The 20,735-nt window shown below is 33.7% G+C and overlaps 1 protein-coding gene across 1 annotated transcript in view; it reads right to left on the reverse strand.

Annotated features, from left to right (window-relative positions):
* Positions 1 to 20,735, reverse strand: part of LRBA (LPS responsive beige-like anchor protein) — a 762,673-nt gene that overhangs the window by 175,317 nt on the left and 566,621 nt on the right. Inside the window, 2 exon segments of the mRNA XM_043969784.1 lie at positions 13,819 to 13,938; positions 14,956 to 15,096. Coding sequence (XP_043825719.1) covers positions 13,819 to 13,938; positions 14,956 to 15,096 — 261 coding nt within the window.

Raw genomic sequence — 20,735 nt, forward strand, 5'->3', positions numbered from 1 at the left:
TTATAAGATGTCAAAGGCCAAGTCAGAGGCCCCAAGTTTCACAAATCACACAACACAAATATATTTATTTCTATGATAATATATTTTCCCTTATTATTTTAAAATACATATATCCACACAGCCCTCAAGGGCTACCTTCCAAAACCAAATTAATTTATTTTAAATTGTGTATTTAATAATAATTGATTTAGCAAAATTGCATTACATCTAACTCCTTTGATTTAATTACATTTAATTATATAAAAATTCCCTTTGCTATTCACTTAGTCCAATTTCTATCTGAAACATGAATTCCTGGTGAGATATCTGCATAAACAGTATTTCACATGGGAATCAATTTATCCTTTTCCAAGTATAAGAGAGCTAAAGTTTCATTTAAAACACTTATTGAATGATAAATACAAGGTACTGTGGGGATCCAGAAAATTAATAACTTTCCTTCATGGAACTTACAATCTAACGAGGAAGACAAACCATGTAAACAAAATTATAGTACAGGTCAAAATGTGATTAATTGTGGGAGACATATAAGCTCAGATAAAAAGTTAAATGAAAGTATAGATTGAAAAGATTGTTACAGGCTTGGAAAGTCAGGAATGACTACATGAAGGAGGGTTATGTTTCTTTCACTGGGGCAGAATTCTGACAGGCAGAGATTGGGGCAGACATAGGGGCGATGGAAGGAAAGAAAAGTGTAAGATGAAGAGGAAAGTACATTCCAGGTAGAAAGAACATTGTGGGGCATGTAGGTAGGAAATAAAATGGCATGGATGATATGAAGGAGAATAAAGGCAAGATAATCTTGACAAATTAGACTGGTATTGCTTAATTGTTGTCCTTTGCTACAAGGTAGAGTTCAATGGGTGGGGACTGAAAGGGAATGTTGAGCAATGACTATGATATAAAAAACCAGGATCATTAAAACATTTTTTAAAAGTCCCAATGTTGTGCAATGTTTTGAGTCCATTTGCTATTTAAACCCTCTCCCACAATGTACAATTTGGAAAAACAGTTAATCAAAAGAAGAGAAAATAGTGATTATGACTTACAGTAAACAGGACATAAAATTTTCATGTAAAGATTTTTTCTGTTTATTAAAATAAGGGAGGTGGAAGTATATGCTTTATAAGTTCTTGTCAATGAAACATTATTCAAATAATGAATCATAAGAATAATAGAAACACAAATTAAAACTGAGAATTCATCTCATACCTAGATTATTTTTTCTATAGGCAATGACAAATCCCCAAGGGTTTTCAAACAGGAAAATGACATAATCATAGCTATGCTTCAGGAAGATGTTCATACAGGATAGTGTGTAGGATGAACCAGGGAGATGTGAGAGAAATAAGTAGAAATAAAACTGAGAGGACATAACAAATGACTGGACTTGAAGGGGCAAAAGAGGAAAGAATTCCAAGATTCCTGCTTTTGCTGGCTGAGACAATTGCATGGTCATATTGAAAGGAGAAGGGAAGTTGGGAGAAGGTGGTTTGGGAAGAAACAGAACATTTAGAAGCTATGAAAACCTCAGGTTTAAAGTGCAACAAGCACATATAGGTGTAGATAACCAGCAAGCAAGTAGCTGAAAATATGAGCATAGAGTTCAGAAAAGAGGTTTGAGCTAAGAGATATAGATTTGAAAATCATCCACATAGAAATGATGGTTACACTTATGAAATGGATAAGGTCTTTGTGTGAGTGTAGAAGAAATGACAATGAGAAACATCAGCCTTATCCATGAAGCAAAAAGAAAGTCCACAACATTAACAAAAGAGCAACACCCACTTTATCTTCTACAGTTAAAAATTTTTTAAAGCACAAAAATGGAGAATGAGAATGATGTTGGGGTGGGGCGGGGGGCGGGCAGGCCCGGGATGAAAATCTCCTTTAGGAAAAGGTAACAGAAGTGAAGTTGGGATTAGCAGTAGTAGTTGAGTGGGGCTCCTTTTGTTTTCCTCCAATAACAGTATTCATTACCATAATTCTACCACTTTTCTCTGCAACCCCAAGAGTAAAACAGCCCTTCATAACCTAGCCTCAACTAGCATTTCCAGCCTCATGATGCATTATTCCTCTTCCCACATTTTGTAGGCTAGCAACTACCTTGCTGATCCTTACATATGAAATTCCATCTTCCAAGTTCCATGTCTTTGGAAAGGAAGTCTCCCATGCAATGTTTTCCTTTTCTGTGCATCATAAAATACTTACTTCCTTCAAAATTCAGCCCCAAAACAATCTTCTACAAGAACACTTTTCTGATGCCCATAATTGCTAGTATCCTTTCTTCTTAAACTACCCTTGTTTTTATTTTTTATTTCTTCTGCATATGCTTACATTCATATTGTTTTCCTCAATAGAATGTAAATTCCTCAGGGGGCATTTGAATCATTCTATCCCCCATCTTTACTATACTGAACATGGTGAGTATTTAATAAATGCTTCTCCATTGATCAATGGCATTTTCCAGAACTGTCAAGTGGTTAAGACATTTGATTTGGGAAAAATGGGCATGTTAACTATATAGATTTAAACTTCAATCTTTTAACTAAAAATTTTAAGTCTAAAGTCAAGGAAATATGTCTGATGATCTTTCGAAGCCTTTTCAACCCTTTTTTATTCTGACTATATTTTACTAACTATAACTCCAACTTCACATTCATTCACACATTCTCTTCTTTTCTGACATATATATCACTCCATTCTCTATACTTTAATAGGTTTAAAACTGCAGTAAAAAATAAAATTAGTGTTTCTATTGTGGTCAGGTTTCTTTTCACTTCACAGATAATCATATTTTTCTGTGGCTTATATTTTGAGTTAGCCTAGCAGTGACTATATGGAAGATTGTCAGAGAACAAATTACATAGAGCAAAGAGAACCAATCATTGGTCTTTAGAGAAGGTCTACAAAAGAGAGCTACAGTTCAAAAGGAACAAAGAAAAGGTAGTTGTCTTATAGACAAAAAAATACAAGATAAGAAAACAGTGGTTACAAAAAATATGACCAAAAAAATGACTTGGAGTCAAAAAATCCAACAAACTAAATATATAACCAATGTAGTACTGTGGTTACACTGAAATGTATTAACAGTAGTAAACATAAGAATTAGGAAATAATGTTGGCAGTATTCGTGACCTTCATTAAGCTGTTTTTACAGTATTATATTTTTGTACATATGGGTCCTTTTCCTCTTTCTTTCATCCCTTTGGAGTACAGAACTGATTGAGGTAGTGCTGGGTCAAAGGGTACACTCAATTTAATAGCTTTTTGGGCATAGTTCCAAACTGTTTTCCAGAACCAGTTCACATTTCCTCCAACAGTGAATTAATATACCTGCTTTTCCTATACCTTCTACAGCATTTGTAATTTTCCTATTTTTGTCAAACAACCATTCCCAATATAATGGGTGAGAGGTGGTACATCAGAGTTGTTTTAATTTGATTTTCTCTAATTATTAATTATTTAGAGAAATTTTTTCCTGTAACTATTTAGAGCTTGAATTTCTTCCTCTGAAAACTACCTATTCTTACCCCTTGATGATTTATCATTTGAAGACTTTAAAACATCTTTCATAGTCATTTCTTTCTTTCATTTTCTAATGTCACCATGTTTATCCTGGCTTGCTTTTAGATTCTGGTGTCCCTTGTACTAGTTAAATTAAAAAAAAAATTATAATATTACAATCCAAGGATCATAAAAATTATTGTACAAGATTTGGATAAATGATCATTTTAAAACTAAGAACTTTAAAAATATTTTAATTTTTAAATTTTAGAACTTACTAATTAAAAATTATAGTGCTTCTAATCTTCTCATTATATTGTACAATACTCACAAGGTGGAGAGGCAAAACCAAGATAGTAGAGAAAGTCAGAGATTTACCTGAGCCCTCTCAAATTCTTCTTCAAACTACTTTAAAATAACACCTCAAAATACATTATGGAATGGAAGAACCCACAAAAGGATGGGGTAAAACAATTTGCTGGCCCAAGACAACTAAGGTGAACAGGAAAGTCTGTCCCACTGGGGTGAGAGTGGAGTGCAGTCCAACAAAGGCCTTGGGGTAACTGAATCTATAGCTTCTAGAGCTTTAACCACTGATGGTAAGGGATTGCACTTTGGGTAAGAAGGAGATTACAAGGGTCCCTTTGCAGACAGTGGATGCAAGATCCATATATGAATCCAGGTCCCAGTCCTGGTTTGCAGTCCCAGGATGAGAAGGAGCATTAACACAGCAGAGACTATGGCCACAGATGAGCAGGAACCCTGGTCACAGACAGGAAGAGATCCTTAGATCATACCACCTTGGAAAAACCAAAAATTTACAGACACGCAGACCTAGCTCTGAAACAGCTACACAAAAAATCTAAAGCTTAGAACAGTACCCTCCCACCCCCACCCCAGAAATACAGTCCAACTTTAACATAAAGTTAAAAGTCAAGAAATAGACTGTAAAATTGAGCAAACAACAAAACAAGAAAGTTACTATCATGACAGGTGATATTTATTAAAAAACAAACTCAGACCACAACAAATTCAAAACTGCTTTATTCAGACTCAAAGAAAGAGGTGAGTTGGTCTTAGGCCCAAAAAGAATTCCTGGAAGAGTTCAAAAAGAATTTAAAAAATCAAATTAGAGAGGTAGAATAAAAATTGTGAAAAGAAATGACTGTGATGCAAAGAAAATCATGGTAAAAAAAAAGAGGCAACAGCTTGGTCAAGGAGGTATAAAAAATACTAAAGAAACTAACACCCTAAAATCCAGAATAGGACAAATGGTTAGAGGCACAAAAATCTAGCAAAGAGAACTCCTTAAAAAGCAATATTGGTCACATAAAAAAGGCTGTATAAAAATTTACCAAAGCAAAGCAAAGAACACCTTAAAAATATAATTGGCAGGGGGCTAGCTAGGTGATGCAGTGGATAAAAGCACCAGCCCTGGATTCAGGAGGATGTGAGTTCAAATATGGCCTCAGACACTTGATACTTACTAGCTGTAGGACCCTGGGCAAGTCACTTAACCCTCATTGCCCTGCCAAAAACAATTAAATAAACAAATATGTGTGTATATGTATGTATGTGTATGTGCATACATACACAGACACACACACACGTCCAAATGAAAAAGAAGGTACAAACTAAGTAACGAAAATAACTTCTTATGAATTAGAATTGGATAAGTAGAAGCTAACAATTCCATGAGATATCAGGAAAGAAGAAAACAAAATCAAAAGAATGAAAAGATATAAGAAAATGTGAAATGTCAATGGAAAAACTGACTTGTAAAATATATCAAGGAGAGATAATTTAATAATTATTATACTACTTGAATGTCATGATCAAAGAAAGAGCCTAGACATCATATTTTAAGAAATTATTATGCAAAACTGCCCCAAGATCTTAGATCCAGAGAGCAGAATAGAAATTGAAAGAATCTACTGATCACCTCCTGAAAGAGATCCTAAAAGAAAACTCCCAGGAATATTTTAACCAGGGAATATTTTTCTCTGAGATCAAGGAGAAAATATTGCAAGCAGCCAGAAAAAAAATAACTCAAATATCATGGAACTGCAGTCAGGATAATACAAGCTGTAGCAGCTTCTACATTAAAGGATTGGAAGGCTTGGAATATATTACAGGGGCCAAAAAAACTAGGATAACAACCAAGAATCACGTGCCCAACAAAGCTGAGTATAATCCTTCAGAGGAGAAAAATACTCATTTAATGAAATTGGGGAACTTCATGCATTCCTGATATAAATGCCAGAAGTGAATAGACAATTTGACTTTCAAGTGTACAAGACTTAAAAGAAGCATAAAAATGTAAATAGGAAAGAGAAATCTTAAAGGATTCAGTTAAGGGTAAACTTTACATTTAGTTTGCATTCAATAAGATTAAATTCTTCACATAAGAAGATGGTACTACTGTAAGTTCTAAGAACTTTATCATTATTAGGGCAGTTAGAAGTATACAGAGACAGCAGGCATGGGTATGAGTTGAATATAATAGGATCATATCTAAAAAATTAAATTAAGGGTTAAGAAAGAGGAATACATTGTGAGAAAGAAGAGAGGTAGAAAGGGGTAAATTATCTCACCTAATAGAGGTGCAAAAGGGCTTTTACAATAGAGGGAAAGATGAGGGAGGGAACATTTAAATTTTACTCTCATTGGAATTTTCTTAAAGAGGGAATAACATAAACTCATTTGGGTATAGGAATCTATTATACCCTACAGGAAAGTCGGAGGAGAAGGGGACTAAAGATGGGGAGGTATTGCTGACAGAAGGGAGAGTGGGTTGGGGGATGTAGTAGTCAAAAACAAAACATTTTTGAGGATTAACAGGGTGAAAAAAAAAAGAGTAGGATAAAGGGGTTATAGAATGGAAGGAAATACACAGTAATTATAAGTTTGGGGGAAAAAACTTACAGAAAGTTTCTCAAATAAAGGCCTCATTTCTCAAATATATAGAGAACTGACTTACATTTATAAGAATTCAAGTCATTCCACAACTGATAAATGGTCAAAGGATATAAATATGCAGTTTTCACAAGAAGTAATCAAAACTATAGTCATGAAAAAATACACTAAATCACTATTAATTAAAGAAATGGAAATTAAAACTACTCTCGGGGCAGCGAGGTGGCACAGTGGATAGAGTACTGGCCCTGGAGTCAGGAGGACTGAGTTCAAGTCTGGCCTCAGACACTTAACACTTACTAGCTGTGTGACCCTGAGGAAGTCACTCAACCCCAATTGCCTCACCAAAAAAACCCAAAAAAACAAAACTACTCTCAAGTACTACCTCACATCTATTAGATTGGCTAGCATGACAGAAAAGGAAAGTGACACTAATGCACTGTTGGTGGAGTTATGAAAAGATTCATCCATTCTAGAGAACAATCTGGAACTCTGTCCAAAGTGCTATAAAATTATGAATAGCCTCTGACCTAGCAATTCCACTACTAGGTCCGTATCTCAAAGAGATGAAAAAATAAAAAGGAAAAAGGCCAATAGTGCAAAAATATTTATATTAGTTCCTTTTGATGTGGCAATGAACTGGAAACTGAAGGGATGTCTGCCCATCAACTGGGGAATGGCTTTTTAGATATGATTATGATGGAATAGTATTGTGCTATAAGAAATGATGAGCAGGATGCTTTCAGGAAAACCTGAAAAGATTGATATGAACTGATATAAAGTGAAACGAGTAGAACCAGGAAAACACTGTACACAATAACAGTAATATTGTATGATGATCACCTGCCAATGACTAAGTGATTCTTAGCAATACAATGATCTAAGACAATTCTGAAGGGCTTATGATGAAAAAGCTACCACCTCCAGAGAAGAATGATGGAGTGTGAATGCAGGTCAAAGAACACTCTTAAAAGGTTTTCTTTAATTTTCTTGGGGGGTTTGGTTTCTTTCACATGACCAATATGACAATATGCTCTGTATAGCTGCACATATATAACATACCAAATTGTTTGCCTTTTCAATGAAGGGACAAGGAAAGGAAGGAGGGAAAGAATTTGGAACTTAAAAAGGTTTTAAATGAATGCTAAAAATTGTTTGGGAAAAACAAAATATTAAGAAAAAAACACTCAGAAGGTCACTTACAGCAGATACATGATAAACACGGTAAACATTTTCTGGTGTTGCTGATGACAATGGCTTAGCTATGCTGAGAATATCCTCATAATCCAATGGCCAGAAAAGGATGAGTTACTATTTTTCCTTCTTCCCGAGTAGGGGTAGAAAACTCCTGGATTCTATAGTCATAGGTGTGAGCAGCTGAATTCTCTAACAAACTACTCCCAAAGGAGGCTGTAAAAGATCCATGTTGGGAGACCTTCAGATACATGGCTGATGATCAATTGTGTTGGGTGGCTTAGCCATATACTGGCCTACTGAGGCTGCTACCTTTAGAATTATTCAGGATTTGGACACAACAGTGCTCTCAATATTGTACTATGTGGCCTATTATGAATGATTTTTCTATTTAAACTAAGTCACTTGGGAATTAAAGGGTGTTTTTTTATAATAACAGTTCTCAAACCCAGTTGTGCCACTTTCCAATGCAGTCCCTCAAGACTAAATGTTGTTACCACTGGCCTTTCAGTTCATGACTACATGAAGAGATATCAATGCTAATGCAAAAATAGAATGAAAGCATCTTTGTACCCCCTGGTAGAAAAGCTGCCCTGGGAAATGAGGATGATACTCAAGCCATGTCTCATATCTAAACTGAGAGGCTACTTGTTTGACATATTCACTCTGATTCCTCAGGCTGAGTGAAATACATTACTGGTTGTTAAGATACAGTCTTGCTAGATAGGAGTTGGAAGCTATAAGGCAGAAGGGAAACAGAGAGGAACCCTTAGGTCCCAATAACAGTAAATCATGTTACCAGGGAAGGATTTCTTTAGTAAAACCAAGAGTGCATCTTTTCTCTTTGAAATGAACATAATTCACATCCTCTGTCTTCATTTGTTAGAAATGTCTATATAAGTAACACTTGCTCTCTACTCGCAAGAAAAGGTAGATTCTAGATAATAAGAAATAGAATGATAAAATTGGAGATACTTAAATAGCAAAGCAAATCATTTTCTCAGGGAAAAAAAGTAAGCACTGAAAAGCCTACGAAATGACTGGTCTTCAATTTTAGAAATGTTTAACAGAAAAAGTGTTATCTCATTTTCATAGAGTGGTCTTAAATTAATTTTGAAGAATGTATGTCATACTAAAAGACCATCTTCCACCACTGCCTCATTGGGACAAGGAAGAGAGCCTGGGTTCTAAAAAGCTGAGCAGGTGGAGTATAAGCCCTGCCAGGTGCTTCCAAAAGGGCTCAGAGTATGGAGGAGAGACTCTATCTTCTGTATGAGGATCATCCTAGATAAAACTCAGAGAACTCAGCACTTTCAGAAGGTCAGCATGTATATGTATGTGTATGTGTATGTGTATGTGTATGTGTATGTGTATGTGTATGTGTATGTGTATGTGTATGTGTATGTGTATGTGTATGTGTATGTGTATATAAACTTTCTTATAGAAGAAATCTCCAAATAACAACCCCCAAAATGAAATAGATTCCATCTTAATAGCTGGAAAAAAATGGTTGCTGATGTAGGAGGCATGTTAGAATCAAGATCAACATAACATTAAAAGGAAAACAAAAAATTAGGAGATAGTACTGTGAAGTTACCATAGCTTCAATCAACACTTTCAAATCATCTATTGATGTCAATAGTTGAGAAGCTTAAAAAAAAAAAATCAACCAACAAGAATGTATCAAGTGTCTAACATGTGCCAGATATATGTCCCCCAGGTATATGTGGGGAATACAGTGACAGAAATTAAATAGTTCCTGTCCTCAGATACCTTTCATTCTACTGAAGGTGGGGGGGAGAGGGGAATAACACACATTTATACAAAGAATGTATACAAAATAAATATAAGGTGGTTTTTGTAGGATGAACAGTTATACCTAGGGGAGCTGGAGATGGGGGGCAAGGGAGAGGAATCAGGGAAGACAATATAGAAGGTGGTACTAAACTTGAATTTTCAAAGAATTCTAAGAGGTAGGAGCAAGAAGTCAAAAGGCAAACACTGATCTTTATTATCACCAGTTCTAATCAATGTAAAACAACAGCCACAACAAAGCCATAAAAGCCTTAGCTAGCAAGCACTGTAAAGAAATCTTTGCCAGGAAGAGAAAGATAAAAAGGTAAGGCGGGTTTAGAATAGGAACATTTCTAACATGTGGAAGAGGACGGTACAAGATTATAAAAGTAGCACCTTCCAGACAAGCAAAAAACAGCAGAATCAAATATCTAGAGAAAGTTTGGTGTGGATAACAACCAGTAAATGGAACAAATGTGAATCCATTATGAGTTATACGAAATGGAAACAAATTGATGCTTAGGAAGATAAAGTCAGGAAAGGTGGTTGGGCCAGACCAAGTGAAAGACCAAAATGGACAGGACATAATCATGAAAGTACTGAGAGATTACATTGTAAGTTCTCTCAAGGATAGAAAGTCACAAGAAACAGCCAATGAAATTAATGTCTCAAAAGAACAACCAGACTATCAATTACTACTTATATGTCTAATTTCTCACTATAGGTTTGTGTATGTATATATATGAGTGTGTATATATGACATACATGAGCACCTTTACCAAAAACAGGAGAGGGCAAATGGCTGGCTTTCACAAATATATTCTTAATTGAAAGGTACAAAAAATACAAGACCCCACAACATTTACTGATTATAGTATAATTCAGTAGAGCAAAAGATAGCCTTAAAGGCACTCCTCTCACAAAGAGTTTCTCATGAATATATTAAGACCCCACAATATTTTTTGATTAATGCAAATAAAAAGATAATTCTATCTAATGACTTTCTTATTTTTAATGCCAATCAAGGTATAAAACAGATCTGGTTGTAGCAGGTATTCTATCTACACATAGAAATGCACTCTTTTTTGAAGATGATACTTGCTGAATGCAACAAGCCCCAGAAGATTCTGGGTATTCTTATGAGATCCATAATTATTCAAGAATTTTATCTGAAAATCCATCTAGAAAAAACTAAATGGATTAAAAAATTTTTAAGTTTATTGTCTGAGCAATGAGATGAAGTTGTACGGCCATTCCAGACATGGTAAAAACATTGCAAGAAAGTTGGGCCCAGAACTGTGTGTTGTATAAAATCTAAATGTGTGGTCACCTTAAATTAGAAGCTTTAGCACCAGTATTTGGGCATTAAGCTTTTATTAAAGCATACCAGGTATTCACGTGGAGTTCAGAAAGTTAAGAAAAGAACTATCTAGCCTAGAGTTTCAGCCTGGTCTGGTTCTTCCTCAAGTCCTCTGCCACTAGCCTGCTTCAATCACGAACTGCTCCCACAAACTGAGTGTGGAAGCTTTTTATAGGTCTGGAGCATAGGCAGTCCTTACACACTGCCTCAAGTTGATTGGTTATTGTCACCCAAATCCATTGATTGGTTCAGTGGACTTGAAGGTAGTCTCCAGTTGAGTTGAAAGTCCTTAGCTTCTGAGAACAATACCTTCTTAAGGACCAGCCAGTTGTGGTTACAATCTAATTAACTTGAAGTAGGCTAATCAGCAGTCAATCACTCTCACTTAATTCAATCAGTTTAGATTAATCTCCAGGTGGGCTTTTGAGTATCTGCCAAATCCCATTATTTTCTCACAACTGGATAGGCCTGGATTATACTTGACTTGTTTTTTGTTTGTTTTAAATCTCAAGTTGTTAAACAAGAGAAAGACTTATTTACCTTTTCAACATAAATGTTCTTGTGGTGATAACTACAAATTACAGGTCCACAATCTTTGAGGATTCAAAGTTGTGGGTGACCCAAAAGGGAATGAAGAAACACCTGTTTCTGTAAGTAATCTGGAGCACATTTTAAATGATGACATACTAAAGAAGTAGCACAAAAGATAACACTGAGGAACCGTACAATCAGAGAAGGAGGTGGGCTGGTCATGTTATGAGAATGAAATATAACAGAGACTATGTGAATGCTCAATGGATAGCCATGAAATGCAAAGACTTAAAGAAAGATTTCCAGCATGTTGGGTGGGGCCTCTCCAGACTTCTTTAAGTAGAATAGAGACAAGAATCACAAAGGATGAGAAGCCAGGCTTGGTTTTTGGACTGCAATGATGGAGGAAAAGTCTAATGTTCAAATGTCTGCTTACGTTCTAAATCAATCAATCAGTAAAATGGTTTATTAAGTGCCTAAAATGTGCCATGCACTATATAAAGCACTAAGGATACAAATACAAAAAAAAGAGATGAGACCAGATCTAAAAGAACTTACAGGGATATCAGGGTAGGAAACAGGAAATGTTTTAAAAGAGACAGAAAGACAGAGAAACAGAGAAAGAGAAAAACAGAGATGGAAACAGAGACCTGACTGCTCAGTGGGGCAAGGATCCTGGGAAAAGCAGGCTAAAATTTGTGAGAAAACAAAAGTTCATATGACCCATTATGTTTTACCAAAAGTGTAAGCAGTAGCACCTTACTATAGAAGTGATAACTAAAGAAAACTACTGTGGCAATCATACCGAAAAAAAAAAAGATCTACAAATTAATAAATTATCTAATTATACTTATATTACATGGGCTATTGCTTAAGAGGTTGTATCTTTCTTATAAATAAGTAATAAATAGAAGCATTTGTAAAGAACATTTCAATTTCACTAATTTTAAAATGTATAGCAAAATGTCAGGCTTAGTAATTCTTGCTATGGTCCCTCTGATTAGAGCAAAAGCAAAAAGTCTAATTAGGCAAATTAAAGCTTTGAGAAGTATAACAAAAGCTCAATCAACAAATCTGCCAACTGGTTTTTTTTTCTCTATTGTAGATAATAGCCATATCAAACCACTGTACCCACCCCTTCTCAGGCATGACAATGAATTTCTGTATACTAGGAGATACTTTGAAATATAGTTTGTACAGAACAAAGACTTTATAAAAGTAAAGATTTAAGGGTTCCCATTTCTTCAAGTCCTTTATATGGTAAGAACTGAATTCTACTTTAAATATACCAGCAATACCACTATTAGGTCTGTTTCCCAGGGTGATCAGGGAAATAACCTATACAGTCTAAAATATTTATAGCAGCTATCTTTGAAGAAGCAAAGAACTGGAAATTGAAGGAATACCCATCAATTAGGGAATGGCTGAATAAATCATGGCATATGATTCTGATGGAATACTACCATACTGCAAGAAATGATGAACAGGTTGTTTTTAAAAAAATATGGAAAAACTTGCAGAAATTATGAAGAGTGAAATGCGCAGAACCAAAAGAATGTTGTAACAGAGTAAATGTGAATGACTAAGTTATTCTGAATATTATAAATATTCCAATCAACTACAGAGGACCTATGACACTATCCACCTCTAGAGAAAGAACTGATAAATAGAAGTATGCATTGTATGGTTTTACACACATACACATACACATATACATACATACATACATACATACATATTCAAATGGTGGCATTCTTTAGTATGGGGTAGAGAGGGAAAGAGGGAGACAGTTCAGAACTTCAAATGTAACAAAAAACCCAACAAAATTAAATTTTTAAAAATAAAAGAAAAAAATCATTGTATTGTTAAAAAGAAAATGAATAGTCTAATCTTCTACAGTGTGTGTATATATATATGTATGTATGTATGTGTATGTATGTATGTATGTATGTATGTATGTATGGTATGAAACCCTATTCATTCAAATTTACCATAGTAAACATCCCAATGAAAAGGGAAACAACAGAAAGAAGTTGGGTTGATTCTCTTGGAAACAAGAGTAGAGAAAGGAAAATAAAAGATTGGCAAAAGAGTGAAGGCTGAGACCTACAAAATACAAAAATACAAAGTAATTTTATGCATTAATTTCTTAAGGTTAGAATTCCATTTAATGCTATAAATGAATGATATATAGAGAAAAGAGAAGAGAAGAAAAGAGAGAAAGAGAGAGACAGAGAGAGACAGAGACAGAAAGACTACTTCAAGTTTTCTAAAACAAAGATATTAAGGGGAAGAAAGTAATTGGCCACAATGAAAATTACACCAGAAAAAAAAGCACAGATCATTTCTGAACAAAGTCTCATTCACATGTATGCCAACTGCAAAATAATATAACAATATTCATGAGTTCTGTTAAATTGGGCAGTGAAAAACAATTGTTTCCAATTTTTCAAAAAATCATTCCCAATAATGTTTATTCTATTAACAATGCATGATCAATGAAAGTTTATATTTACCTTGATATCAGATGTATCACGTTGACTATTACGCCACGCTCTTGAAATAGATGAAAAAGTTCTATCTGCATGATCAAATTTTCCGCCTTGCAAATTTAGGAAATAAGTTGTAAACGGCTCCTAAGAATAAACAAAATTATTTTTAAAATAAATAACAAAGAAGCCCCAAATGACCTCTTAAAAATATTTTTTAGTAATCGTTATAGCTTAATATATATAGTCAGTGTTTTTCTAAACAAATCCAGGAAGAAATACAAAACTAAAGTAATTAAAATCATTTCAGGATATTAATTTAAATAAGGAAAAATATTTAATTTGCAACTTTTTTCCAAAACATTTTTTTTCTAAAAATATTATACTATAATACTTAGTCAAAAATTGAGCTATGTAGTATTCATGGTACAAAGAAAAATTCCAACACACAATTTTTCTTTTGCTATTGCTCAATATTTAATTTATGATTAAGAAAAGAAAAATGTTTGAAAGATTTAAAAGCCTCCTCTTAGTTAAAGAACACTTAAACACATATTAGTGGATAATTGCTTGAAATTAGCTAAGCACTATAAATTACTTCTAGGATTTATGTCCGCCTGTACCATTCTAACAAGCTTTAATTAATGATGTGCTGCTAATGCTTTCCCAAAGAAATTACTTTCTGTGGGATGAATCACCTTTCAATGTACAGAAACATTCCTTGTTTAGCCAATATATTATCAATACATGGCATGAACAATTCCACCTACAGACATACCACAATTCCTTTCGGGACAATTAGATTAACAAAATGTATGAACATATGACCACCTTAAACTTTTTTCAGTGCTTATCATTTTAATACCATAAGTGAAAGTAATCCTTGTAAACAATTTATAACCTGCTAATATATAAACCGTTGGATTAAACAAAATTATATAAACAAAAGAAGAAAACTCAAGGTAAAATATAACTTAAAAATTCTACTGAAAATTTTTTTTATAAAATATACCATATGAGCTACCACCCTTCAAATACTATTACAGCTCCTTTTAACAATCTTTACAATGTACTAAATAAAGATCAGTCATTTCTTCAAAATATCAATTTCTCTCTGTAATATCAGATTTATTTACTTAAAATTATTAGTCAAACTTAACTTACCATTCTTAACAACCATGCAAGCACAAAGCTTGCAGTTGAGTAATGAGTGCCATAGTGAAATTTCGGAACTTGATCATCTTCCCATGATTCATAACGCTCTGCAAAGAATGCTGCTCTTTTGGGATTCAGAGCTCCTATGGGCTGCCAATTAAAATAAACAAAAAAGACATAAATATAACCATCTTTTATGTTTTTTTGTCTTCGAAGGCAATATCATTAGCATGCATTAAAGTGACTTAAAATAAAATACACAGTGTTTTAGTAAAAATGTTATTGTATTCAGTAAGAAAGTAAAAGAAACAAGTACCTAAGTAAATGATAGAGGCCACTTTTATTTCTCAATAAACTTAGTATCTGCTAAACACAGTGTTCCAATCAGCTAAATCAGCTCCTAACTCGCTAAGTGAGTGCTGGCTGTGCAATACTTAGAAAGTGCCTATAAAATCCCATTTACTTAGATGGGAGCAACAAGCAGAATCCAGAATTTAAAGTTAGAGTACCTTGAAATTTTTGGAAAGGTGACAGATTAATTTATAAAAGAATCTGACAGTAGGGTGAAAACAAGTATTTATTTATTTTTGTTTTGTTTTTTGCAATATTTATTTATTTTTCCTGATAAAAGTATTTTTTTCCAGTTACATGTATAAATAGTTCTCAACATTTGTTTATACAAGCTTTCCAATTTCAGATTTTTCTCCCTTCTTCCCTTCCCTCCCTCCTCCCCTAGACAGCAGGTAATCTGATATAGGTTTTATATATATATATATATATATATATATATATATATATATATATATATATACACACACACACATACATACATACATACATAATAACATTCAACGTATTTCTGCATTAGTCATGTTATAAGAGAAGAATCAGAGCAATGAGGAAAAACCTCAAATAGAAAAACAGAAAAACAACAGCACCAAAAGCAAAAGAAATAGTATGGTTCAATCAGCATCTCTCCTCCACAGTTCTTTTTTTTTGGATTTGGAGATCCCCTTCCATCATGGGTCCCCTGGAACTCTTCTGTACCATTGCATTGGTGAGAAGAATCTAATCCATCACAATAGATCAACACACAATGTTGATGATACTGTGTACAATGAGAACAAGTATTTAGAAGGAGGGAGCAGAGGAAAGAATTAAGATGTAACTGGAAATTTCTATTAAGGTTAGTAATGTTATAATCACCAGTCCTAGTTGTTAGACAAATCAATATTTAAAATAGTTCAGCTTGAAACATACAAAAGTGAAAAAATTATAATAGACCATGACTCCAAACTAAAAATTAATGCATTAAATAATAATTTGAGGTTTAAAATGCATTTTCATAAGTCTGTTTTCCAGAAAATTGTCTATTCTTTAGTAAAAGATATGCAATATCAATTCAATGAAACAACATCTAAAACGGTTTTCCTTATTAAAGACTTTGAAAAAGTGGTTCTCTATTTTTTAAAAGATATATTAATGTCCCATCATTAGTTAAGGAAAGAAAGATGAAAATAACAGCTAATTATATAATTCACTAAAAATCAATAGAAAATATAAGTTGTCCCTGATGACATAATTAAAATAATTTTTTGTTCATAAGCATTTGATTTTAAGTAACATTCAGTATTTATCATTTTGGTTATTTTAACTCATTATTAAGTAATATTCTTTTTGGTACCTGTGCTACAAATACATTTCTGCCTCAAATAAATACCTAATTTAATCAATGTTATCTTACTGAAAAAAGCACTTAGCAAAACAGAAAAACATTTTAGGTTGATTACTATTTGTTGAAGTTCAGTAATTTGAAATGAAACCTTTCTAAACAATGGTTTCTCTACAAAGGGATATCTGATTTAGTAAATTTATTCCAGTTAAGAATGAAACTGACTCCCAAAACTCCTTTCTTTGTTACAGAATCATTTAAAATGTATTTTAGTTATTTTCCCTGAAGACAGTCATGGAAAGAAGGGGTAAAAGGAAGAAATTAAATCATTTAAAGATAAATTATATAAATTAAAAATAGAATCAATACTGCTTCGAATGACTGCAGCATTTTAAGTATTCACTTTATCTGCTCCTATTTTTATTACTCTCCAAATGAGAACACCCCAAATCAATAGTTATAGAATTACGTTTCTGGAATATAATGCTAAAACCAATTAGGATTGATTTCACTTGCTTTTGAAAAAATGGTATCATGCAGAGAGAGATCTATGCAACTAGAACCCCTAGTATTGATTTTGGCTGTTATTGTTATAGTTGGTTTCTGAAGTCTATCTACTATAGGACAACTATCAAGACATGCCACATTTATTTGCAAGCTATAAAAAAAAGTCCCCAAATAAAAGAAGGCTTGGAAAAAAAAACACCACCACAACAACAACCCAGCACCATGGAGCTGTGCACTGACAATGATACACTATCAGCTTACTCAGAGAAGTTACAGTGGGAATACACACATTGAATTATACATTACACGAATGCACTGATTTATTGTGGTAATAACATCCACCTCATTAAAAGATTCTGCTTTGCTGCAGTCGGAGGACTACATATTGTTTACTGCTATAAATTAATGGCAGTGCAGAGAAGACTGTGGAACCGTCCTAACAATAGATCTGTAATGACAGTGCTGTATATCACAGCTTCCTCAGCAGCTTCATAATAAAATGGAGACAATGTATTGGGCTAATACATTCTACCATGCTGGCCCATATTTTTCTGACAACTGCTTTAACAGATGAGCTGATTCAACTATGTTATAATGTGCAGTAAAGCATTTAACTAAGCACAAGTTAGTGAGATGCAAAAGTGCGATGCACTACTTTTTAAAGGCACTAATTCTGTATTTAAAGGCATTTTAAAAGCTTACCACAAGAACCAAAACTCACTGCTGCAGGTGCTGCTTGTATCTTATAAAAGAAAGAACTGCTAAATAGCACCAAAAGAAAGATCACTAACAGATAGATAAAACCAAGGTGAAGTTTCTTTGAGTATCTATTAGAGCAAGCTAACAAACTCAATGTCTTAGAATTCCATTTTCAGTATTTGTTTCTCAAATCATTGAACAGGTTAAGAGAGAAAATTACAAATACAAGTAGTAAAATAAAATTATTATAATCTATTAATACAAAATTTAAAAAACAAACCAATGAGAATATAAAGTAGCCTAGTAAAAACTTAAATTATGAGGAAAATAAATTTGAAAAAGTAGATCCAAAGATAAAGTAAAATATGAGATAAGACCCTTGCATTTGCCTTGGCAAATCCAAGAAATATTAGCATAGTGGAAAGGTAGAAGAATGGGAAAGTAAGTATTTTGACTAAGAAAAAAAGAAGGAAAGAGAACTTTGGAAATAATCCATGCAGAACAAAAGATCTTAACAAAAAGCATTAGGAATACCAGAATAAAACTGTCATAGTGCTCCAGGACACATGACTGTGGCATAAAAAAGGGGGAATAAACTTTGATGCAGTGAGGGTATTTCAATTTCAAGTATGGCAATGGTTCCTTTAAGCCTGAAAAAAGACATGCTAAAGAAAATCGTTTTTCAAGCAATTCCATAAGCATGTCCTAATGAATGATTGCAATCTTTTATTATCTACTATGACGAGTGTTAGCTACTATAGAAACGACACTCTTTAGAGGTTACCATTATAAGTCTCAAAGAAGAGGATCAAAAGGTATAAGAATAAGAGCAATAAAATATATTAGAAAAGTGTTATTAACCACCCCCATACTCACAAATACATACACATATGTGGGGAAATGAGGGATACAATATAATCAAACCACATATATTTTGGTGCTAAAAGAGAATTTAACCTCGTAACTGATGCTCACAGTTAGGTGATCTAGCAGATCACCTATTTCAAGTGTCTCAAGTGTCTCATTTTAACAAAGAATTCAGTTGACAGATAATTCAAGTAGCAGAGCTAGCATAAGAAATAGGGTTTCTGACTTTAAATCTTTCTAAAAACTTCAATACAGTAAGTTTTCATTTGTTCATTCATCAAATACTCATTAAGTAACTACTACATATACAGGACTATGCTAGATACTAGACACAGAAAGATGAAAACAATAATCTCGGATATAAAATTTAGATAAAATAAAGTTGAAGAATTTATTTCAATTCAAATGAACACATGTATCAGGCTCCTCCATGTACTTAGTGCAGTGATTACAAAGATGAAAATTAGAATCCCTACCTTAAAGGAGTTTATCATTTAGTAGAAAAGAGACTACTTTTCAAAAGTATTTCATTTGCTTATGAAAGAACAAGAGACTACCATTTTATTTTATATTAATTAAATCCTTGAAGTTTAGAATTCCAAAAGAGTGAAAAAATTATTTTTGTATATAGTCAGCAGAACCAAGAGAAAAAGGAGGGGGACAGAAATTATTTTAAAGGAATACAAACATCTTTCTCCTTTTCTTTGATGTTAATTAGTAATAAAAACAAAGCATAATTAGACTCATAATTAAAATGGCAATGTGAAAGGTCACAAAGGAGTTGATCTTAACTCTGGAAAAAATTTTTCAAAGACCACCAGCTCTAATACTGATATTGATAGTCAAATAACAAAAATCTCCTCCATGAAGCCCAGGAACGCATGAAAGGGAAATCAGAGGCCTATCAGCAATGAGAAAAGGGTCCTCCTGCCAGGGAAGTCAGGGTCAGCTCAGGCAAAGCTATCTGAAACCTGCCAGCACCCTGAGAGCACCATCTGAAACATGGCAACACATGAAATATGGGGGAGATGGAAGTCGGAGGTAGGAGCACTAGAAATCAGAAACAGGGCACGATTACTATAGCTAACAGAATGGAACCTGACTCTAGGACAAAGTCCCAAACCAGGACCAGAGACTGGAAATTTGAATAAACAAAATATATACATTTATTCATGCATGCATTCATTCATCCATTCATTCTCTATCCCTCTCCCTCCCTCCCCAGATAGACACACATATATGTATATGTATATATGCATATAAGTGTATATATACACTTATATACATATACATATACACACACACACAATGAAGAAATAAATATGTGAACCTTCAGAGGGAAAAAAAAATGGCTTCCCCACAAACTGTAAGAGTAGCTCCAAGAAATGAAGAAAAAGGGAAATGAGAGCTTAGAAGAGAAGCTAGAATACCTTGCTCAATTACTCAACTCCAAGACAATGAGAATAGAGCAATCATAACTTAATGATACTATGAGGCAAGAAATATTAGGACAAAATCAAAAGATTGAAAAAAATACAAGAAAATGTAAGATAACCACTATAAAAAAACACTGACCCAGAAAACAGGTAAAGGAAATATAATTTAAGATTCATCAAACTTCCAGAAAAACATGAGCAAACAAAAAGCCTGGACACTATATTTTAAGAAAGCATAAGAGGGGGCAGCTAGGTGGCGCAGTGAATAGAGCACCGGCCCTGGAGTCAGGAGTACCTGAGTTCAAATCCGGCCTCGGACACTTAACACTTACTAGCTATGTGACCCTGGGCAAGTCACTTAACCCCAATTGCCTCGCTAAAAAAAAAAAAAAGAAAGCATAAGAGAAAATTGCACATATCTATTAGAATAAAGGAACAAAGTGAAAAAGAAAGAACCCCTTAAGACGCCTTAGAAAAAACCCTAAATTGAATATTCCTAAGAAGATCTTAATCAAAACACAAAGTTTCTAAACAAAAGAAAGAAAATATTGCAAACAGTCAGAAAAAAGTTGAAGTATCATGGAAGCAGAAGTAGAATCACACAAGAT

This window comes from Dromiciops gliroides, chromosome 6 (assembly GCF_019393635.1).
Source record: "Dromiciops gliroides isolate mDroGli1 chromosome 6, mDroGli1.pri, whole genome shotgun sequence".
NCBI lineage: Eukaryota > Metazoa > Chordata > Mammalia > Microbiotheria > Microbiotheriidae > Dromiciops > Dromiciops gliroides.